General features: G+C 43.7%; 1 protein-coding gene across 1 annotated transcript in view; it reads right to left on the reverse strand.

Moving 5' to 3' along the window:
• The window catches only part of NBAS (NBAS subunit of NRZ tethering complex), a 540465-nt gene that overhangs the window by 49439 nt on the left and 465283 nt on the right, over positions 1–25743 (reverse strand). Inside the window, exon 50 of the mRNA XM_083178566.1 lies at positions 5495–5639. Within this exon, the coding sequence (XP_083034692.1) occupies positions 5495–5639 (145 nt within the window). The remainder of the gene's footprint in view (positions 1–5494; positions 5640–25743) is intronic.

Genomic DNA, 25743 nt, shown 5'->3' on the forward strand with positions numbered 1-25743 from the left:
TCGCATCGCTCGCAATGCTTCTCCCACCACGCCCTAGTGGATGGTAGGGCATGAAATACAGACTGCTGGCACATGTCAGCTCAAAAAATAGTGAAAAAACCCATGTCGACCTTGCGACCTGTCGAATTAACCCATATCGACCTAACACATTTGTCGACCTAAAACCATCTTGACCCTGTCCCTAGACACCGTTCGACCTTCATCTATGTCGACCTAGAATCCTGTCGACCCAACGGTGTTGACCTAATGACTTTCGACCTAAGTTGGGTCGACAATACGACCGTATCCCATATCCTGAAATGTGCAGGACCCTGAATTGCTGGTAATTGTGTACACTCAGCAATGGCGGAAAGACCAGTTGTTAATACTGTCTGTCTGGCTGCAAAACAGATTTTGTGTGCAACCCTGAAGCAGGCACGCAGCATTCGCATTGAATCATGGTACCTGGAGGGTGCATATCTCAGATCTTCCAACTCTCCCGAGATTCGGTAGGTGAGACATCTTTGCCCCAAGGTGAAAAACTAAACAAGATATTTCCTGTTAGTCACTGTCTACTTGTCCTTTTCCTAATCCACATCTACAGATGAGTGCTCATACACTCTAGGCCAGGCATGTCCAAACTGTGGCCCTCCAGCTGTTGTGAAACTACACATCCCAGCATGCCTTGCCATAGTTTTAGCATTCCCTAATAGCAAAACTGTGGCAAGGCATGATGGGACTTGTAGATTCACAACAGCTGGAGGGCCGTAGTTTGGACATGCCTGCACACCAGGTCCTAGCGTACTCCCGTCTTTAATGACCCCCCCCCCCCCCCCCATCCCACCGCTCTTTTGAAGTGAAGTTCCATTATAGTTTCATTACAGATGGGGCCGCTCTCATCTGAGCGATTCCCGCCAGGACAACCGCCATGCACCGACCACAGAATAGTGCACACTTTCAGATGCTTGCGTGTCCCATTTTTGGTAATGCCATCGCCATCAGCCAGAAAACTGCGGATGGGGATCTAGCGGCAACAATGCACTAGGAGCCAGATTCATCAATATAAAATAAAAAAAGTAATTTATATTGTTTCTGTGCAGGGTAAATACTGGCTGCTTCTGCATGTAGCCCACAGATATTAGACAGCTTACGTTTTACACTGCATTCTAAATTTCAGTTTGAACACACCTTAACCATATCTAACTCTCTGCACATATTACATCTGCCCCACCCGCAGTGATATCTAACTCTCTGCACATATTGCATCTGCCCCACCCACAGTGATATCTAACTCTCTGCACATATTACATCTGCCCCACCCGCAGTGATATCTAACTCTCTGCACATATTACATCTGCCCCACCCGCAGTGATATCTAACTCTCTGCACATATTACATCTGCCCCACCCGCAGTGATATCTAACTCTCTGCACATATTGCATCTGCCCCACCCGCAGTGATATCTAACTCTCTGCACATATTGCATCTGCCCCACCCGCAATGATATCTAACTCTCCGCACATATTGCATCTGCCCCACCCGCAGTGATATCTAACTCTCTGCACATATTACATCTGCCCCACCCGCAGTGATATCTAACTCTCTGCACATATTACATCTGCCCCACCCGCAGTGATATCTAACTCTCTGCACATATTACATCTGCCCCACCCGCAGTGATATCTAACTCTCTGCACATATTGCATCTGCCCCACCCGCAGTGATATCTAACTCTCTGCACATATTGCATCTGCCCCACCCGCAGTAATATCTAACTCTCTGCACATATTACATCTGCCCCACCCGCAGTGATATCTAACTCTCTGCACATATTACATCTGCCCCACCCGCAGTGATATCTAACTCTCTGCACATATTACATCTGCCCCACCCGCAGTGATATCTAACTCTCTGCACATATTGCATCTGCCCCACCCGCAGTGATATCTAAGTCTCTGCACATATTACATCTGCCCCACCCGCAGTGATATCTAACTCTCTGCACATATTACATCTGCCCCACCCGCAGTGATATCTAACTCTCTGCACATATTACATCTGCCCAACCCGCAGTGATATCTAACTCTCTGCACATATTGCATCTGCCCCACCCGCAGTGATATCTAACTCTCTGCACATATTGCATCTGCCCCACCCGCAGTGATATCTAACTCTCCGCACATATTGCATCTGCCCCACCCGCAGTGATATCTAACTCTCTGCACATATTACATCTGCCCCACCCGCAGTGATATCTAACTCTCTGCACATATTACATCTGCCCCACCCGCAGTGATATCTAACTCTCTGCACATATTACATCTGCCCCACCCGCAGTGATATCTAACTCTCTGCACATATTGCATCTGCCCCACCCGCAGTGATATCTAACTCTCTGCACATATTGCATCTGCCCCACCCGCAGTAATATCTAACTCTCTGCACATATTACATCTGCCCCACCCGCAGTGATATCTAACTCTCTGCACATATTACATCTGCCCCACCCGCAGTGATATCTAACTCTCTGCACATATTACATCTGCCCCACCCGCAGTGATATCTAACTCTCTGCACATATTGCATCTGCCCCACCCGCAGTGATATCTAAGTCTCTGCACATATTACATCTGCCCCACCCGCAGTGATATCTAACTCTCTGCACATATTACATCTGCCCCACCCGCAGTGATATCTAACTCTCTGCACATATTACATCTGCCCAACCCGCAGTGATATCTAACTCTCTGCACATATTGCATCTGCCCCACCCGCAGTGATATCTAACTCTCTGCACATATTACATCTGCCCCACCCGCAGTGATATCTAACTCTCTGCACATTTTGCATCTGCCCCACCCGCAGTGATATCTAACTCTCTGCACATATTACATCTGCCCCACCCGCAGTGATATCTAACTCTCTGCACATATTACATCTGCCCCACCCGCAGTGATATCTAACTCTCTGCACATATTACATCTGCCCCACCCGCAGTGATATCTAACTCTCTGCACATATTACATCTGCCCCACCCGCAGTGATATCTAACTCTCTGCACATATTGCATCTGCCCCACCCGCAGTGATATCTAACTCTCTGCACATATTACATCTGCCCCACCCGCAGTGATATCTAACTCTCTGCACATATTGCATCTGCCCCACCCGCAGTGATATCTAACTCTCTGCACATATTTCATCTGCCCCACCCGCAGTGATATCTAACTCTCTGCACATATTACATCTGCCCCACCGCAGTGCAGCATGGCTTTCCCCATCTGTGTGCTTTTTGTCTTTGCTAACAATGTAGGCCCAATGTGTGGATTTTCATATAACACTGAATGCCTCAAGGAGGATGAGAACGCCACATGTGCATAAAACCATCAATATTACTGCGCAATCAGATCTATATCAATAATCTGATTACCTAAAGGTTACACTGAAACCCTGAGAAATCTGCACATTGATTTTATTAGACGTTGGACATTATTCAGTTATTATATTTATTGTTGTGACAGTATCACATTATTGCTGCTTTCTTTTTGTTTAATATCTGGCATCAGCCGTATGGAATCATATCGCTACACTTCTACTAATATGCTATCCATTGTATAATGTATTATAACTTGGTCATTAAGGTTTAGCATCTATATGTATTTATTTGGTACTTCTGTACTTTCACGGCACCACTAGAAATCGCGGGCATCGCGGCCATTGAATGCACTAAAAATCGGGTGTGACGCGATGCCCGCGATTTCCCATAGGGACCAATGTTAAATTTCTCAATTGACCCGATTTTACTGTTCAATGCCTCAATTGACACGATTTTTCCATAGGAAACTATGTTAAATGGCCCACAGAGGCCAAATAGCCACCCTGAAGTGTGAAATGGCCCCCACAATTGTTAACGCCACCCCACGATCAACGTGAACCCGAAGCGTGGCGAGCGCAGCGAGCCCGCGAGGGGCGGCGGTACGCGTCCTCCGACCTTTTCATACCCCCACTATCCACGTCGGCGTGGAGTTGAGAATAGAATAGTGTGGCGAGCGCAGCAAGCCACCGTGCCGGAAGCGTGGCGAGCGCAGCGAGCCCCGCGAGGGGACGCAGATACCTTCACAGGTAAACGCGTCCCTTCGCGGGCTTCACAGGTATCCTCGTCCGCTCGCTGCGCTCGCCACGCTTCGAGCTCGGTGGTTCGCTGCGCTCGCCACACTATTCTATTCTCAACTCCACGCCGACGTGGATAGTGGGGGTATGAAAAGGTCGTAGGACGCGTACCGCCACCCCTCGCGGGCTCGCTGCGCTCGCCACGCTTCGGGTTCACGTTGATCGTGGGGTGGCGTTAACAATTGTGGGGGCCATTTGACACTTCAGGGTGTCTATTTGGCCTCTGTGGGCCATTTAACATTGATTCCTATGGAAAAATCGTGTCAATTGAGGCATTGAACAGAAAAATCGGGTCAATTGAGAAATTTAACATTGGTCCCTATGGGAAATCGCGGGCATCGCGTCGCACCCGATTTTTTAGTGCATTCAATGCCCGCGATATCCTATCTGTCCTAATCTAGTGGCGCCGTGAAAGTAAAGAAGTACCATTTATTTTATTTATTAACAGTTTCTTATATAGCGCACACATATTACGCAGCACTTTACAGAGTATAGTTGATCATTCACTTCAGTCCCTGCCCCAGTGGTGCTTACACTCTATATTCCCTACCACATGTACACGCACACACAGACATTCTGGGGTTAATTTGTTAGGAGCCAATTAGCCTACCAGTATAATTTTGGATTGGGGGAGTAAACCGGAGTACCCAGAGGAAACCCACACAAGTACGGGGAGAATATACAAACTCCGAACAGTTAGGACCATGGTGGGAATTAAACCCATGACCTCAGCGCTCTGAGGCAGTAATGCTAACCACTACACCATCCACACTGTATTATAGCTGTATCACGTGGTTCAGCAATTCCAGTAACTGGATATGTTGGAAAGTGATATAAGACTATATCTGTCTCCAGTTACAGGACACCGGACATGGAACAGCATGCTATACATGTTCCTTTATGGTTAAGAATTGTATATTTGTCTACTCTACAGCAAGGGCGGATTGGGATGGGAAACCAGCCTGGAAAAATTCTGGATGCAGCCTCCTAGAGGTGGGGTCTGATGAGGAGGTTGGGCCTGTTGAAGGGGCGATATCCCTGCTCAAAAGGCCTTATGTCAGGTATAGCTTAGTAATACACCATACAGTACGTGTCACCAGAATGGGATATACTGTATCTGGAGGGAACCACTGTCGATGAGTCTCCTGAATCTGTTGTAACCAATGATCTAGCTACCGGCAAATCTCCATGTAATGACCACATATGAGTGCCACTCTGTCCATAACTTTCCAGTAGAGTTCAGAAGAGAGTTGTGTGGAGTAATATAGAACAAAGGTGATGATACTATAGAACATTTATTGTATTAACGTGCATATAATATTGAGGGTCTGGTAAAACGTTCCTACCTCGGTAGAGATGGCATGTCTAGAGTTGTACAAGGACCGGCACATGGTCAAGACTTCTGCTGAGGTTTCTTCTCTCTGTTCAGCATCACAGCTGGAAAGCATCGCCTTAACCAATCTCACCCACGGATTGTCTTCTGAACGCACACTGAAAAAAAAAAGAGAGAATCTTATTGGAGGAGCTGTGCAATGGGAACCGGGGAGACCGTAGCGTAACAGCTGGTGGCAGACGTTACAGTGGATAGATTGTATAAATCTGCATGGAAGGAAAGCTGACAACATTAGCCATGAAGAAGATGGATCACCTCTTCACCCCACCATTCGAATCCGCGCACTGGCATGCGACCGCACGGAGGAAAAATTATTCGATGGTCGCTTTCTTCGTGGAGTAAAGTAAGTCTATACTTACTGTTATCCTGGACGGAGATGGCTGAAATGGTGGCGGGCACTATCATCATGTGACGTCTGCCATATAACTCTGGGAAATCCACCTGCGTCTGCCCCCTGTCCGCCCACCAGTAAGCAAACACCCCAGCGAGTGTGGAACAAACCCCACCAATCAGCCTGGGTAGCCACTTCGGCCTGCACCTAAATGCCCCCATGGTGTTAAAGGTAAAGTGTGTATTCAAAAGCAACTCACTCAACAATCACTAAAGTAAAGAGGAAATCCTATATAAAAAAAGGCGAACGCTGCTCCTAACCTCTATGGGGAGAATTCAAGTATTTGGCACAAGGCAGGGAAATGTAAGTGTTGCTCCATTCAGCTGCCTACAGCCGCCGGCATTGATATATTACTTGAAGATAAACTTGTGTATGTACACTGGATACAATAGTAGGCACACAGCAGATCTTCTGTCCTATGGGCAATGGAAACCCCCCTCTATCGCAGTCTTTTTCTCTCTATCTGACTATCTATATGGCACTCCAGAACTCTGTGTACAACTAAACTAAACTTGGGATCGTTTGGTCTACAGTATGTTGGTCGACACCATTAGGTTGACATGGTTCTAGGTCGACACAAGCATTAGGTTGACAGTGTCTAGGTCGACAGTCAAAAGGGTGACATGGGGTTTTTCACAGTTTTTTTAACTCGAATGTCGACACAGTCAACATGGACACATCTTCACTCGCAATGCTTCGGGCACGGTGCCTCGCTGCACGCGGCTTTATTCTGCCACTGCGCCCTAGTGGATGGTAGGGCATGATATACCGCCTGTCGGCACATGTCAGTTTTAAAAAAACTGTGAAAAACCCCATGTCGACCTAGACACTGTCGACGTAATGACCTGTCAATCTAAACCCATGTCGACTTTGACCCATGTTGACCGATTCACATGTCGACCCAATGCTTGTCGACCAACATACTGTAGACCAAATGACTGTATCCCGTTTGTATAGTGGGTGACTGGGGCAGATTTATTAAGCTTGGAGAAGAGATAAACTGGAGATAAAGCGGAGAAAAGGTAAAAGGAGATAAAGCACCAGCCAATCAGCTGTGTTTGAAAAAGACAGTTGGGAGTTGCTTGGCTGCTGCGTTATCTCCTTTTACCTTTTCTCCTCTTTATCTCCAGATTATCTCTTCTCCAAGCTTAATAAATCTGCCCCTGAGGGCTGGGCTTGGCAGCTCCAATCTGACTGGCCAGTTTGTATAGTGGATGGCTGGGGGCTGTACTTGGTAGCACCAATCTGAATGGTCAGTTTACATGGTGGGTGGCTAAGGGCAATGTTATGTAAGTTTTTGTGGTTTATAATTGTATTTGTGGGATATCATGTTATTTTTTAATATTTGTGTGGTGGCACTGTGTGTGAGTGTGTTTTACTGAGATAGCAAATGTTTTGACTTTTTTCCTGTGTGGGGCAATGTGTATTTTTGTTCTGGGGGGACAATGTGCTTGATATTTTCACCCTGTGCGGGCAATATGTTTATATGTTTGATATTCAGAGGTAATGTATTTTTTTTCCCTTTCAGGGACAATGTGTTTATTACTGCCAAGGCCAAGTTGTGTTTTCTGGCGAGACCATTCCTACACCCCTTGCAGTGAGGCCACGCTCACTTATTTTATGTCACGTCTCTTTTGTTACACCCTGCCCCATTTTCCTAGCAAATGTTCCACCCCTGGTAGCTATTAAGCTTTAAGAGTGGATCACTGAATCCAGAAGTCTGACCACCCCTGGCCTAGGCTGTTGCTGGCATTCAGCGTGTTATTTACATGCTTTCTTTGCTACACTTAAAAAATAGAAACGATGAAAGTACCCACAGAGATGAAAGCATCACTCTCCCCAGCGAGCTTCGACTGCTAAATTGAATTTGCTTCTCTCTGATGTATTTCAGAATGTTTGTCCTACAACGGCAATGCCTTAAATCAATATTTTCCATTGTCTTCAGGTTGAAAGTTGATACAAATTAATAAGAGAAACAAATACCCCAAGGACAAGGTATTACTTATCTTTACAAGTTTAGTTTTAGAAAAAGGTAGCACCCGATCTATATATATATATATATATATATATATATATATATATATATATATATATATATATATAAGCTCCAATAATAAATGGCACTCCAGAGGCAACATTTCAGCAGAAAAAATTCGTGTATTAGAAGTTAAGCTTTCGGGGTTTGATCCCCTTCGTCAGAACACATACAACACCCTGTTGTATGTGTTCTGACGAAGGGGATCAAACCCCGAAAGCTTAACTTCTAATACACAAATTTTTTCTGCTGAAGTGTTGCCTCTGGAGTGCCATTTATTATTGGAGCTTATGTATTATCATCGTTTGGGCACCGTGGCCAGTTGTTACTATTGAAGAGTGCCGGCAGGATTGGATCTCTATATATATATATATATATATATATATATATATATATATAAATTATTTATTTTTATATATATTTATTTATTTCGAAAATACCAAATAAGGACATCTCTGCAAATAAACTGTGGCAAATATAAGGACTAATTCAGACCCGTTCACTAGGCTGCATATACTTGCAGCCTAACAAACAGAAAAGCACCGCCCACCGATAGTCCTCCCCTCCCCAGCATGACTTTTATCTTGGCCGGAGATGGCAGAATTTGGGGAGGAGGCTGAAGTCATGTGACGTCACCCATCAGCCCCCAATGCAGGCATCAACATAGTCTTATATAAAAAAACCCTTATTATTATTTATTTATTAACAGTTTCTTATATAGCGCGCACAGATTCCGCAGCGCTTTACAGAGCATAGTTATAATCAAAAACACATAACAAATTACAGTAAAAGACAGTTTAGTACAATTTAGGACAAGTACATGGTAAATATGGATAGTTGCACCAGGGGACAGGACACTGAAGCAATTATCAGGGTGGCAAAGGTTTATATATTCTAAGAAAGGCACATAAGGAGAGAGGGCCCTGCCCGTGAGAGCTTACATTCTAAAGGAGAGGGTTAGACAGACTGGGGTGACACAGAAGGCGAAGAAGTGAGCTTAAACAGGTTAGGTTGCGAGATTGTCAGGTTTTATGCAGGAGGGTGGGAAGAGGTCAGCTTAGTCTTTAATATTTTAAGTCTAAAAAAGCGCTGGGTCACCCAAGAGTAGACAGCAGAGAGACAGTTGGAGATATGAGTGAGCATAGAGGGAGAGAGATCAGGAAAGGATTGGTAGATTTTAGTGTTATCAGCATAGAGGTGATAGTGGAAGTTAAGTGAGCAAATAAGCTCACCCAGAGAGGACTATAGAGATAGAGAAGAAGAGGGCCAAGAATAAAATGTTGGGGGACACCTATTATCAATGGAAGAGCAGGAGAGGTGAAGTCATTAGAAGTACAGCTGTGCATTTTCAAAACAGACAGTGCATATGCAAGCAGAAAGAGTGATATTCAAAGTTTTAGCAGTTAAGAGTTGCACTTATGTTGATTGTAGTTTCCTTCAGTTTCTGTCCAGGCTAAAGGTGCCCACAGACGCTACAATTATCGAATGCGTTTTGTACTTTTTAAGCACAAATTGCATCTTATGTACAATTATTGGATGGTGTTTATGTTCCCTGGAGCCCGATATTGTATGTCTAAAAAAGTATGTGCTGCACGTACTTTTTAGACTACATCTGAAATTTAACATTACAAACATGGGTTCATCACATGCATCCAAGTGCACATCTCATAGCAAGCTGGAAGAAAAATTGTATAGAACCATTGTACAGTCAAAAACGCATAGCACAGTACAATTGTAGCGTCTGTGGGCACCTTAAGTCCAGGCTAAGTCTAGGCTGACAGTATGCAGTTGTATATTCCTACTTAGAATCTTCCTACTTAGAATCTTCCTACTTAGAATTCTGACTAAATTTCGAAAGCCAGATTTCTATAGCCAGCCAAGGCTTAGTCAGCCTCCTATACTCTAATAAGTAGGTCTGTAAAAGCTGTTTCTAACTTCAGTAATTAAGACCGCACCCAATGCCCCTCTCCCACTAGAGAAAGTGAGCAATAAAACTGAGATAAGCAAATGGTGATATGTTACAGACCATGTCCAAGTCACTAGTCAATTTTAAGTCACTATCTAATTTTAAAAATAAATTTGTACATTTACCTAGACAATGCAGTATACTAATCACAGCGATGCTAGTTCAAATATGACTGTTGCATGAATGGTATTTTACCTAGACAATGCAGTATACTAATCACAGTGATGCTAGTTCAAATATGACTGTTGCATGAATGGTATTTTACCTAGACAATGCAGTATACTAATCACAGTGATGCTAGTTCAAATATGACTGTTGCATGAATGGTATTTTACCTAGACAATGCAGTATACTAATCACAGTGATGCTAGTTCAAATATGACTGTTGCATGAATGGTATTTTACCTAGACAATGCAGTATACTAATCACAGTGATGCTAGTTCAAATATGACTGTTGCATGAATGGTATTTTACCTAGACAATGCAGTATACTAATCACAGTGATGCTAGTTCAAATATGACTGTTGCATGAATGGTATTTTACCTAGACAATGCAGTATACTAATCACAGTGATGCTAGTTCAAATATGACTGTTGCATGAATGGTATTTTACCTAGACAATGCAGTATACTAATCACAGTGATGCTAGTTCAAATATGACTGTTGCATGAATGGTATTTTACCTAGACAATGCAGTATACTAATCACAGTGATGCTAGTTCAAATATGACTGTTGCATGAATGGTATTTTACCTAGACAATGCAGTATACTAATCACAGTGATGCTATAGAGCATTGGTTACATTTACAGTATTGGTAATGAATATAGATGAACATGTTTGTACTATGATGGCAGCACAGCTCTAACATAGCTCTTGTGTGGATAATAAATGTAGTGTTATAGCTGCAATATCATAGTGTCTGTTGTCGTTTTGTTCCAGTTTCACCTTAGGCCAGGATTATTTTCTCGGTATCCCCTGTGGGCAATCTGCTGTGTGGCTACTGGTTTGGGCTTGTGAAACTAAGTACATAGCTCCACAGGAGTTCTGCACTGGAACTGTGGGCTGATAATGACGCTAAAGTAGTCTTCACTACAGGGGGGGTGCCGTGGGTACAGCTGTCCTGTTGCCCTGGAAGGTCCCAGGCAGCTCATTTTGCCAACAGCGACAACCCCGCCTGCACACTGCCTCTAACTCGGCGGCTACCACAGCGAGCTGCACACCACACAGGGCAGCCTGCAGAGCGCCGAGCCCAGGACACAGAGGGAGAGTGCTGATCAGCATCATCTGGGTGCTCCCCTCTGTGTCCCAGGCTTGGCGCTCTGCAGGCTGCACTGTGCATTGCAATGAGCGGGACCGAGGGGATGCAGGCGCCGGTGATACCATGCCGCGCCACTGCCACGGGACCTGGGAGAGGAATTGAAGGGAGGGGGGCGTCCCAGACTGAAAATTAGTCCTGGGCCCCAAAATTCATAGCGCAGCCCTGTCTAAAAGCGAACATTGCAGAGGTAGTACGAGGCCTCCTGATCCATCTCCAGTCCTGTGCTGGTCATTGTCTTACGCCTATTTGGAAAATACTGCTCTACTATCAAGAATATCATTTTTGTGTAAGAATATATTACAATACAACCGACAGAATTGCACAACCAAGATGGGTTAGTGTAACGTATTGATATAGGATAGTAAAAAATCCCCAGCAGCAAATGGTGGGGACAAAATCTTGGCAGCATGGCTAATACATTAACCAACAAGAGTAAACTTTTACAGAAATGTATAACCCTCAGTGTGACACATAGTGAAATACATTGTAGGGAAGGAACAAGATATAATGGGAACCTGGCAGTGGATGTAAAGGGCCATGCCCAGTGTCGGACTGGGGCACGGAGAGCCCACCAGGGAAATATATATATATATATGTGTGTTAGTGGATTGGTGTGTTGCGCCACTTGTGAGCCTCTAAGTCATGGGTCCACAAACTGCGGCCCTCCAGATGTTGTGAAACTACAAATCCCAGCATGCCTTGCCACAGTTTTTCTATAAGGGAGTGTTTAAACTGTGGCAAGGCATGCTGGGATTTGTAGTTTCACAACATCTGGAGGGCCGCAGTTTGAGGACGCATGCTCTAAGTGGTATATATGGCAGTACATATATCAATACCCCTTACTTCCAAGGGTGTCTGCTATCCCTTAAATAAAATATGTAATGGTAAGTTACACGTGGTAAAAGGATTATTAAGGCAGAATAAGGGTTCAGCGACAAATAGTCTTAAAGCCAAGGACATATATATGTAAATAAATAAACAAGGATTAATTACTAATGACCATAATTCATAGGAAATATGCTGAGATGTGTAGTTCACTAACAGCTGGAAGGCCGCTTATTGCCCACCCCTGTTAGACATTCACTGTATGAAGAGGATAATACAGAAACCACAAAAATCTTTTTTTGGGATGTCTTGGACAGTTTTAAAAATACAATTTGTGGAAACTTAGCAATCAAGACAATCATTGAAGTCACAAACACATTTCAGAACAAATCAAAGGATGGTATGGAAAGAGATAACTGGAATGGAAATTGTATACATTACACGTGGATATAAACCAGACAACATTTCATGTAGCATTATGCATGTCTTTGTGACAAAATAATTGGAGAATCTGGCCCTACAGCATAATTAGTGGCCTGCTCCAACTAGTGATTATTGAGTCAGGTAATGAGGGTTTTAAAATGCAATAAAATTAGATAAATTAGGGAGACCAAAAAAAAATCTACATTTAGAGACGTGCTTTTTTAAATTTTACTTTCAATTGAATTATTGTATTGTTCCCTAAAGAAACTTTGGGTACTTATGTAGTATCTGGACGCCCGATGTAAAAATCGGGTCCATCGCATCGCATCGATCGTATGCGATGGACCCGATTTTTTCATCGGATTCAATGTTAAAATGGAGTCCATTTAACCCCTTCCCGACATTGCCTTTTATGCTAATTTTTTTTTTCCTCCTTGCGTTCAAATAAGCGTAACTTTTTTAATTTTCCGGCTATATAGACACATGAGGGCTTTTTTTTTGCGGGACAAGTTGTACTTTGTAATGGTACCATTTACTATACCGTATAATATTCTGGGGAATCAGGAAATAATTCAATGTGGGGTAAAAAAAAAAAAAACGCCATTCCACAATTTTGCGCTGGTTACGGTTTTTTTGGAGTTCATAGTTCGTTTAAAATGATGGGTTATCTTTATTCTATGGGTCGTTACAATTCTGGTGATACCAAACTTATATAGTTTTCGTTATGTTTTACCACTAAAAAAAAAAATCGCAACTTTTACGGTTTTTCTAATTTGCGTTGCGTCGCCATGTTCTGCGGCTTATAACTTTTTTATTTTTCCACCTACGGACCTGGGTGAGGGCTCATTTTTTGCGGGCTGAAGTGTACTTTTTAATTAATTTAATTATGGGATATGGGCGACTTTCTGATCTCTTTTAGTTATTTTTTTTTGGGTACGCGATGCGACCAAAAAACGTAGTTTTGGCGTTTGGAATTATTTTCCGTTTACGCCTTTAACCGTGCGGGATAACTAATGTTATATTTTAATAGATCGGACTTTTAGGAACGCGGCGATACCAAATATGTTTATTTTTTTTATTTTTTATTTATTTTTATTTGTGAAATGGGGAAAGGGGGGTGATTTGAACTTTTAATATTTTTTTTTTTTTTTTTTTTTTAAACTTTATTATTTTTTTTTTTTTACTTTTACTACAAGCCCCCCTAGTGTACTTGACCACTAGGGGGCGCGATCGCCTGTACTAGGTTCAGCCATAGAGCTCTATGGCTGAACGTAGTGATTTTATGCACTTCCTATTACATCCTGCCTGAGGCAGGATATAATAGGTATGCATACACGGCCAGCACAGGGGTCTACATTAGACCCCTGGCTACCATGGCAACCGATCGGCACCCTCCGATCTCGCTGCGGGGGGCCCCGATCGGCACCGGAGGGGGGCGCCCCCCCTCCGATCAGCTATTTAAGCACTGCGGTCGCTTTGCCCGCGGTGCTTAAAGGGTTAAACGGCCACGATCGGCGAACTCGCCGCTCGTGGCCGTGAGAGCAGGGACCTGGCTGTAATATACAGCCATTACCTGCTCTCTTTCAAGCCAGCTCACTCCGTGAGCTGGCTTGATTCCCCCTCAACCGACATATGACGTAAATGTACGTCATATGTCGGGAAGGGGTTAAACATAGGATTCTATGGGAAAATGGGCCCATTTCATTTCCCCACTATCCAAGTGGGCATGGAGTTGGATATAAACCTGTGGCGAGCGTAGCGAGCCACCGAGCCCGAAGCGTGGAATGGGCCCATTTTCCCATAGAATCCTGTGTATGTTAAAATGGACTCCATTTTAATCCGAATCCGATGAAAAAATCGGGTCCATCGCATACGATCGATGCAATGGACCCGATTTTTTTATCGGGCGTCCAGATACTACATAAGTACCAAACTTTGTAGTTGAATATGTGTAAGGGTCCTCCCCTATTCCCCAAAATAAAAACAATGGTTTCACCTATTTGATCAATTGATGATCAGATTAGATTTGACTGTTGATCTGCAAAGCTTTGAACTGAATAAATGAAATCCCAATTCATCCTCGCGCACTCACAATGCCTTCCACTGTAAATCACTGATGTACTCAAAGACCGATCTCAGGTGTACAGAGATCCTGTCTAATTTCGCTCAAAAAGCAACAACTGACAATAAAGGATTAAGCAGGATCAACTAATGGAAAATAGTAAAGTCAATTACCCAGCCCTACGGTGTGAGGGGAATACTTTAGTATCCCATGAAATAAATAAATTAAAAAGAATCAAAATAGAATACCCAAGAACAAAGGCTGAAGAGAAGAGGGCACTTTGGAGACTAACAAGCAGAAGATGGGGTCAGCGACCTTGAGATGAAGTTGGCTAAGGTCATAAATTACTAACACACAGACCACATGGGGAACAGAACACGGTGACGCCTTCAGTATCTAAAAGTAAACTACCTGTTTAAACGTAACATACACAACAGTAGTTCACACCCCTAGCCCCCAAAAAAAAGAAGAGCGATTTATATCGGTACTATAAACATTAAGTCTAGTTAATCGAGAATTGCGAAGATACCAACACAACATAATTCTTTTCTAATCAAAGTGTATGAATAATGATGTGCAGAAGACCTTCTTTGAGCAGTCTATTAATTATACATAAAACCATTAATTAGATACGAAGATGGTAATTTATTGTCATCGCACAGGGCAAAAGGAAAAAAAAATAAAAAAGTGTTGATAAGCCTTTTAATGGCTCACAGTGTTCTTTGAAAGGGAGACGGAAACTCAGAAAACAGTCGCTTCAAAACGATGTGTAAGTAATGGGCACAGATTCATTAAACAGAAGTAATTGTTACCGCTGCAGCAAATGTGACTACCACAATAAAAAACAAAGTCAAGGATCAGGCTTGCAATGGTCAATGTGTTGCTGTACATGCCGCAAGGCAGAAGATGGTGCATTACAGTTATGGACCTTCGGAAAATGATCTCTGCCCCATAGATGTTAATTTAGTTTAATTCGGCTATCTGGGCTGTTGTTTAATTACTAGTTACCAGCCTGTGACGGAACAGCATAACAGTAATGTCAGCACTGGAGGCTATGCGTGCCTGAATGGAACTACACTTGAATTGACCCATCGGGTGCCATCATGTGGCCATTGGTGCGCACAACACTTGAATTCCCCAGTAGAAGTAAGGATAATAGGATTATCATTATTAATATTAACCGGTTGGAATCCTCCCATAAATTATACTATCAAATTGGACCGGGTGTAATGAGAAAATGCAATTATCCTTATTAAAAGTTTGTTATGTAGTGCAGGAAATTCTGTTGGGCCTTACAACTGGAAACAACAGTGATAAATGAAAACTGGGTAGTTACAAATAAACAGTCATAGAGGTAGGAGGGCCCTGCTTTCAAGCATACACTCTATAGGGAAATAGGCAGTGATACACAAGTATAGGTGTTGCATAATGATACACCAGATTGCAAAGGCGCTTGGTGGGCTGTATAATATGGTGACCCAGAAATGTTGGCTTGGGGTCCGGAGGATTGGAAAGTGAAGGGAGAGAAAATAAGTAAGGATACAGTATGTTCAGTCTGTACAGAGGGGATATAATTGGATAAGAAATGTTTATGAAGGTTAGGTCAGTGGTTCTGGTATATGATACGACGCCTGAAGAAATTAATTTTTAGGGAACGCTTCAAGGAACGGAGACCAGATAAGAGTCTTATTGTGCGTGAAGAAATTAGATTTAGGGAACCCTTCAAGGATCGGACACTAGATAAGAGTCTTATTGTGCGTGGGTGGAGCCCAAAGATAGCAATTGAGAAAATAGAACTGTCCAAAACAATAGCTATAGTGAAACCGTAAATGTACAGCACTCCCCAGATCTTGTGCAGTCTGTTTAGCGCCAATTCATTCTGATGCAGTTTGCTTTCCATGTCTGTATTTAAAATTCAATTTTGCACAGGTTGCCCCAATAGATGAAATGTAATTATGTCACAGGAAGCCATTATGGTGGGGCTGCTGGTGCCAACTGGGAACAAGCCCAGTCTTGGGACAGTGAAGACATCACTGAACAGAGCACATGGACCCAGAGGCTTGTTACTGACAGTATGGGGGTACAGCAACCTGGCAGACTGCGAAGTACGTCCCATTAGGGAACTAAGCAGTTCTATCCGTAATAACACTTATGGAAACTCCGTTTTCTTGTTTTGCTTAATGCTTGAGGTATTAGTGCTAATTGGGGGATTTCTGGGCTATTATTATAGTGGACTGACTCCTGGTCATAAACAGACGTGTATGTTCAATAAGAGTCTCCACTAAAGAAGGGTTGCCCTTTCTTAACTTTTTGTTCTATTAAATGAAAGATTTAAAAACAATAGTTTAACAATTGGAGTCTTTTTGTTGGTTAGATACACCCTACATCGGTAGAGTGGTTCCTCTTTAGTAATATAAGCCATATAAAGACTTGCGTACAGTGTACCCATTCTCGAACGTATGCCGGCACCATCAATTTTGGAATCGTTAGTAGAAATGAACTTTGCAAGCATCACAATGTGTGTGATGAGTGCACTTAGGCTAATTTAATGAATTCACGTCAAATACATGTTTTGTTGATTTCTACCGTTTACTGTGGTATTGTTTATATTAACAAGTGCAACAATTTGTAATCAATTAATTAATGTGTGCAATCAAGGCAGAGCTGTTAACAACGCATATTGAAGAGGCCTATCAGCAAGATGTTCCTGGCTAAGGGATGATAGGATGGAAAGTGCTTATTCCATGATGTACCATCTGCATAGACAAGACAAAGTGGCAATTACCGACGCGGCTAGCCTGAATAAAGAACACTAGCGCAGCACACCGCGTATTGCTGAAGTTCTATAGTGTGCAAACAAAAAGTTATTCTACCAACTGAAAAAAGTTCGACTTCAGTATCTCACGGAAACAGTTGCCTGTTTTAGCGCTGCATTAATAATTAAACAATTTCTTTTAAACGCCAACATTCGAGATGACAATGGGATTAAAATCCAATTCATGCATTAAGGTATTCCCAAAGTCTTCATGGTATGTCTGGTCTGCCAGCAGGTGATTGTAAAATATGCGCTGCAGTTGCCAATTACAGAAATCCATTTAAAGGCCGGCTGCACATTTTCTAAAGAAATTAAATATAAAAATAATTGTGAGTACTGTATATGTGTGTGTGTGTGTCTGTGTGTGTACAGAGAAAGTATGACAGGCAGAAATAAGACAGAAGGCAGACGTTATTATTGCATTTGTCACAGAAATAACAACTTAGGGGGTGATCCAACTTAGATCGGACAGGGCCCAATTCGGGCCTGTTCCTATGGTGTGGGGGTCTGTAAATGCGCATATTCGGTTTTTGAGAAAGAGAAGGCTGTCATTAGTGTGGCGCACTGGTAAAGAGAGGTGGTTTTAATAAAAATTAACTTTTAATTATTACATCTTAAAATGGCGATATATAAAACACATAACATACATGGGTAAAGTTTTGACAAGGTAAAGATAAAAAAGGAATGAATCCTTGCTTAGTGTGTTTCGATATCCCTTAATGAAAGTTATGGACAGTGGTTGTATCAGTGTCACACTTGATGGGTGCACTGATCACTGCCTTCAATAATATCACAAGTATATTATCACAAGTGTGATATTATTGAAGGCAGTGATCAGTGCACCCATCAAGTGTGGCACTGATACAACCACTGTCCATAACTTTCATTAAGGGATATCGAAACACACTAAGCAAGGATTCATTCCTTTTTTATCTTTACCTTGTCAAAACTTTACCCATGTATGTTATGTGTTTTATATATCGCCATTTTAAGATGTAATAATTAAAAGTTAATTTTTATTAAAACCACCTCTCTTTACCAGTGCGCCACACTAATGACAGCCTTCTCTTTCTCAAAAACTGTATCTAATCTTCTGTTCTAGTGGCAGCACACCCTAAAATAAAGACTTATTTAAAGTCTCATCATTATATAAAAGGGTTATATCACATACACAGATATCCTCACCTGTGCGATTGGAAAAAAGCCCTTTTTTTTGCATGCGCATATTCGCACATGTGCAGATCCCCAGTGCGAGAGTCTTCGGCAAGCATCATACTCAGCAAGGCGTTCACACGGTTAGAGGAGGGAGTCTGCCCAGAGCAGGGGAACGCCCACCTTTTATGGCTGTCCCAATGAAAATGCTGGGTGTTCCACTGGGAGCCTACTCGGGGCGGGTGGCTGATGTCACATGACATCAGAGCCCGCGAAGACTTCCCAACTCCCCGATCTGCATAGGAAATAAGTCAGGTTAAACTGACATTTATTTATGAAGGCAGGAGAAATCTTTCAATGGTCGGCGAACACATCCCCTCGCACGGCAGTGAAGTGAATCGGGCTGCCGCTAGGGCGACCGGCGGCGGGAAGGTGCTCGCTACGCAGCAAATGTACGCGTGCCAAGCAGAATAATGTAAAAGTTTTACTTTTAACATTATGACATCTATCTTATTACAGGGTCGCATACCCTCCTGGAATTTGGGTCCCTCTCCTGGAAATACGCCAACTCCCCTGACCCCAGCGGGTCAAATGACGTGAATTGTGCCGTTTTAGCTCCGCCCCCTGCAGCGTGCCTTAAAAACGGCATTGCATGTTGGGGGCCGTGGCTAAAACGTTGTGATCGCTCGGGTCACACCCCCAAAAAAGTAAACAATCATGTGGCTATGCCCCCAGTCCCACCCCTTTTCACTCCTGGCACCCCCCCTGAGCTGGCTGTCCTCTCCTGGAAAAGGTCAGCCAAAAAGTAGGTAAGTATGTTCTATTAGCCACTTCTATTAGCCACGATAACGCAAAGTTATCACATGTATCCCTTAAAAACCCCACTGATCATGGGAATGGACACTGCCATTTTCTGACCTATCCTATTAGAGAATCATAAAGCGGATGACCTGCTATATGTTATCGGGGAATCATTCTGTACCCCCAAAAAGTGGCAAAGTAACATAGGATAGCAGCAAGTAGCAGCAAGAAGTATATTATAAAAAGATTGTATGACTAAAACATGTATTAAATGGATGCAATATGCATTTTTTTTTTAATTCAAGTTAAAAAATATAAAGACTTTTTTTATAAAATAAATGCGCTCATAAAATTTGGGGTATATAAATGGGTATACCGTAGGAATATATTTGTGTCAATTAATGTCACCTTCATCATGCTTGCAAAAACAACCAATTACTCCCAACTGCAAGCCTAAAAGCACTTATCCCATTCATAAAGCACCCCAATATACCTGTCCTATACCTTGGGGGGGGGGACTGTAATGAATAGATGGAAGTACTGTCGTTCAACCTCCACCTTGTCCCTGCACAGTAATTCTAACAGAAAAACATTATAGTTTGCAGAGGGGGTGCCAAAAACCCTACCACAGGCACTGGCTCTGCCTAATTGGGGGAGGGGGGGGGGGGGGAGGCAGAGGAAATGAGTTCCACCACCTGAAAATTAATAGGATGAAAGATTCACAAAGTGAGGGATTTGGTAAGAAAACTCCAGTTTTTTTTTTTTTTTAAAGCGGCAATCATTTACACTGCACAATCAAACTGGTTTTGAAGTGTAGATGATTGCTGCTTTAAAAAAAATGGAGATTTCTTACCAATTCTCTCACTTTCTGAATCTCTCATCCTATTAAATTTCCCCCTAGGTGTCTTCATTGTTCTAATTACTATTTTCCCTGCAGTACTGTATCTGCACAAACCCAGAGCACATGTAGAAGGCACGGATGTTTCATGAGACAGGTACTGTAGATCCCGAGTAATCAGGGTTACGATGTTTCCATACTCTTTAGATGAACACGTTCCTAGTCATTTCTGCCTGCGTAGTGTAGGATACTGACTTACGTTACCAAACACGTGGGGTACAGTATTTTGAAGGTTTAGATTAATTAGTTTAATACCCAAGTCGATGCAATAAGAGGAATTACAGTGAATCATTGTAAAACAGTTCTGTGATCTATATTAAGACAGACTCATTTCCTTTATGGCCACAGAATGAAAATGGCGTAGGCAGTGCGCAAGTAACCGTGTTCCATTCAGACATGGGAGATAAAAGAACATTAAAGATATGTCAATAGGACCATTTAAGATACATCTATCATGTCACTATCTAATGCCAGCTGTCTAATACTCATTGTCACACGTGTTCATGTGCACTCTCTTTTAGTTCATGTAGACATCAACAATTAAGGAAATAAAATATTAGATATTTATTGAGTTATTTTGTGAACAAAACACTTACATTAGTATATTAAACAATAAATCAGAGTGCAGTGAGTACAAAGAAAAATAAAGTAAGATAGAGGGAGAAGACGAATCCTAGTGAATAATACAGTATTATATATAAAATATTGGACAAATAATACAAATAATAAGAAAATGTAAAGAATGAATCTAAGTCACCTCTCTGTGTATATGGGAACAATGCATCCCGCCTGACTCCATATAAGGGAACAATGCATACCTTATCACTGACAGGGCTGGATTAAGGGGAGGGGGTGGGGCACAGGGGTTCAGTACCCCTGGGTCCCCCCTGTGGTTGGCATGTAGTTTTATTATTATTATTTTTTTAATCTAAAGGTTTTGTGCATGGGAGTGGGGTAGAGATGCAGCTTTGCCTATCTGCTAATGTGACAATGATTAATGGTGCTGAGCATCGGGAGCCAAGGCACACTGACTGCACAAGTGTGCGGTGCATTACTGGGAGTTGACATGAGACTTTGCACAAGAGGTCAGAGCCTTAGAGGCTTGTGCTGAGCTCTGCTTGGTGGGGCTCATCATATGCTTCTCAGGCTCATGGAGGACAAGAGCAGCAGCGGCCTCGTCATGGGAGGGTTTTTAATTAGAGGCAGCACTGAGCCTATCAGGGCTCCTACAGAGTAAGGTACAGAGGGACAAGCACAGGCTTTTCATGTGGTATTTTATATATACTGTATATTTATGTTTACATTAATCCCCCCCCCCCCTGTAGTTACCCATTGATCGTTTATACTGCCTTTACTCTGTGTTTTGACGGGGTAATATTCTACTGTGCAGTTTGCGGCCAGTAATGACAAGTGGGAGGGGGCCCCCCTGTATAAAGTGACCTCGGGCCCCCTGAAGGCTTAATCCAGGCTGACTATATATCTTATCACTGACTCCTATCTGTGTATTAGGGAACAATGCATACCTCCTGACTGCCTCCCCTCTGTGTATAAGGGAACACTGCTTCCCTTCTGATGGCCTCCCCTCTGTGTATAAGGGAACACTGCATACCTCCTGACTTCCTACCCACTGTGTATAAGGGAACACTGCATCACTCCTGACGGCCTCCCCTCTGTGTATAAGGGACCACTGCATCCCTCAAGACTGTATAAAGGGAACACTGCATACCTCCTGACTTCCTACCCCCTGTGTATAAGGGAACATTGCATCACCCCTGACGGCCTCCCCTCTGTGAATAAGGGAACACCGCAGACCTCCTGACGGCCTCTCCTCTGTGTATAAGGGAACACTGCAGACCTCCTGACGGCCTCCTCTCTGTGTATAAGGGACCACTGCATCCCTCCTGACTGCCTCCTCTCTGTGTATAAGGGAACACTGCATACCTCCTGACTTCCTACCCCATGTGTATAAGGGAACACTGCATCACTCCTGACGGCCTCCCCTCTGTGTATAAGGGACCACTGCATCTCTCCTGATGGTCTCCTCTCTGTGTATAAGGGACCACTGATTCCTTCCTGACGGCCTCCCCTCTGTGTTTAAGGGAACACTGCAGACCTCCTGCTGGCCTCCCCTCTGTGTATATGGGTAGAACTGCATGCCTCCTGCCGGCCTCTCCTCTGTGTATAAGGGAACACTGCAGACCTCCTGACGGCCTCCCCTCTGTGTATAAGGGAACACTGCAGACCTCCTGACGGCCTCCCCTCTGTGTATAAGGGAACACTGCAGACCACCTGCCTGCCTCCTCTCTGTATATAAGGGGACACTGCATCCCCCCTGACATCCTACCCCATGTGTATAAGGGAACACTGCATACCTCCTGACTTCCTACCCCCTGTGTATAAGGGACCACTGCATGCCTCCTGCCGGCCTCTCCTCTGTGTATAAGGGAACACTGATTCCTTCCTGACGGCCTCCCCTCTGTGTTTAAGGGAACACTGCATACCTCCTGCTGGCCTCCCCTCTGTGCATATGGGTAGAACTGCATGCCTCCTGCCGGCCTCTCCTCTGTGTATAAGGGAACACTGCAGACCTCCTGACGGCCTCCCCTCTGTGTATAAGGGAACACTGCAGACCTGACGGCCTCCCCTCTGTGTATAAGGGAACACTGCATCCCTCCTGCTGGCCTCCCCTCTGTGCATATGGGTAGAACTGCATGCCTCCTGCCGGCCTCTCCTCTGTGTATAAGGGAACACTGCAGACCTGACGGCCTCCCCTCTGTGTATAAGGGAACACTGCAGACCTCACGGCCTCCCCTCTGTGTATAAGGGAACACTGCAGACCTCCTGCTGGCCTCTCCTCTGTGTATAAGGGAACACTGCAGACCTCCTGACGGCCTCCCCTCTGTGTATAAGGGAACACTGCATACCTCCTGACGGCCTCTCCTCTGTGTATATGGGTAGAACTGCATGCCTCCTGACTGCCTCCCCTCTGTATATAAGGGAACACTGCATGCCTCCTGACTGCCTCCCCTTCGTGTATAAGGGAACACTGCAGACCTCCTGCCTGCCTCCTCTCTGTATACAAGGGGACACTGCATCCCCCCTGACTGCCTCCTCTCTGTATATAAGGGAACACTGCATACCTCCTGACGGCCTCCCCTCTGTGTATAAGGGAACACTGCAGACCTCCTGACGGCCTCCCCTCTGTGTATAAGGGAACACTGCATCCTTCCTGACTGCCTCCTCTCTGTATATAAGGGGACACTGCATCCCCCCCTGACTGCCTCCTCTCTGTATATAAGGGAACACTGCATACCTCCTGACTGCCTACCCTCTGTGTATAAGGGAACACTGCAGACCTCCTGACGGCCTCCCCTCTGTGTATAAGGGAACACTGCAGACCTCCTGCCTGCCTCCTCTCCGTATATAAGGGAACACTGCATACCTCCTGACTGCCTACCCTCTGTGTATAAGGGAACACTGCAGACCTCCCCTCTGTGTATAAGGGAACACTGCAGACCTCCTGCCTGCCTCCTCTCTGTATATAAGGGGACACTGCATCCCCCCTGACTGCCTCCTCTCTTTATATAAGGGAACACTGCATACCTCCTGACTGCCTCCTCTCTGTGTATAAGGGAACACTGCATACCTTCTGACTGCCTCCTCTCTGTATATAAGGGAACACTGCAGACCTCCTGCCGGCCTACCCTCTGTGTATAAGGGAATACTACATAAATCCTGACTTCATGCTCTCTGTATATAAGGCAACACTGTATACATTCTGACTGCCTCCTCTCTGCATATAAGGGAACACTGCTTACCTTTGTCCTGTCTCTCATCTGTCGTTTTTAAAGATCTGAGTAAAACCAACTAGATTGGAACCCTCACATCTCTAGTACAAAGCCGCCACCTCTATATTAGTTTGCGGGACTGCATTTAAAGTGGCAATAATATTAAAGGTAAAACAAGCCTCTTACCCCTTTAAACCCAGCATCTAAAATTGGCAAAGGCAAAACGGCGTTTCAAAGCGCTGCTTAGCAAATGTATCCCTTATTGTTTGCCTTCTTTATTGCTTTCTGATCAGTGTACATCTAGCAGCCGTTTGCATTACTGGATATAATTCCATCATCAAGCACCGTGCGCCTGACCTTTACATTACAAATAAATAATATACAGGACAAGCATAAAGCCTGCACAATCTTTACCTCATTTATCCTGAGGATAAACAATTATATGAAGCTTTATATGAAGCTTTGAAGAAGCAATTATCCTGTTCACGTGTAACCCAGAGACGGCCGCCATTGCGTTTGTTTTTTTTGTGGTGATTTTCCGACAATTCACAGGATTTGATAGCGGATTAGTACCAATGCAGTAGACATGACTGCCGAAAACCAACGGTTTGCCACCACCGATGTTAGTTCCAGTGCTCCAATCACATACTTCTGCCCAATGTATGGCGATGTACAGTAACTGTAATAATAATTTGATCACCTTCCATACAAACAGATCACATTCTAGATAATTAATAGGGCCCCTTAAGAATATTACTTCAGCCCACAATATGCCTATCTACAAATGCCTAGCAAGGATGACGCGGGTGACTGGTGACGCGTTTCGTGCTGAAATGTGTTGTGGTTTCCTCAATGCTAGTGAATGCAGTATAATGTAAGATGGGGGTGGCAAGATAGGGTTGCGCCGCCCACTTAGCCGCAGTACATCTCCTGCACTGCAGACCAGGAGTCGGTTACTACGCGTTTCACACTTTGATATAAATGAACTATAATAAGTAAATAGACCTGAGAGCAATGTGTTTTCCTTTTCCTTTCTCCAGATGAAATGGAATGCTGCCTGAAAAATTCCCAGGAATTAACGCATGGTGAGACGGAATCTAGTGGGAGCGCTCATTTAAGAACATATTACACTAATGAATGAAAACTTCAAGACGCGATGATGCACCGCGCACTGTGCTAAATCAAGGGAAGCCAGCAAGGATTTTCCATGCGATAACCAGCATTCCTACCCAGTGTCTTACAGATGAGGAGGGTTGTAAGGAAGCCAGTGGAAGGTGATAGTGCTACATCTGATCCTCTGCTGCATTGTATTTTATATGGAAAATACTTCTATACATTAAACGCTGCTCTGAAGCAGTTCATAGAAAACCCAGAATTGTATTCATTTAATGTCACGCAGCCAGAGAACAGGCTAAGAGTCAGCCCTGCTTGGGAGGGATTTTTTCTCTGGACGGTTCGGGTCCGGTGCTCAAAGGGCCACAATACACAGTAATTAGTTTTTTTTTTTAGAGAAACTGCCCCTTAACACGAACGGTGAATAAGCGTTTATAATCCCTACAGGGAGTCTATCTCCGTAGTTCAAACAGAGCGGAGATCAATGGCACGGAGAAAGTTTTTAGAGACACGAGTTAGTAACTAGCTTCTACCCTACAGATGACAAGTGAAGAATGACACTCCGTGCTGAGTAGCCCATAAAAAAAAAAAAAGTTAATTCCGATGCTCAC

The sequence above is a fragment of the Crinia signifera genome, chromosome 3 (genome assembly GCF_055691185.1).
Source record: "Crinia signifera chromosome 3, ASM5569118v1, whole genome shotgun sequence".
Lineage (NCBI taxonomy): Eukaryota > Metazoa > Chordata > Amphibia > Anura > Myobatrachidae > Crinia > Crinia signifera.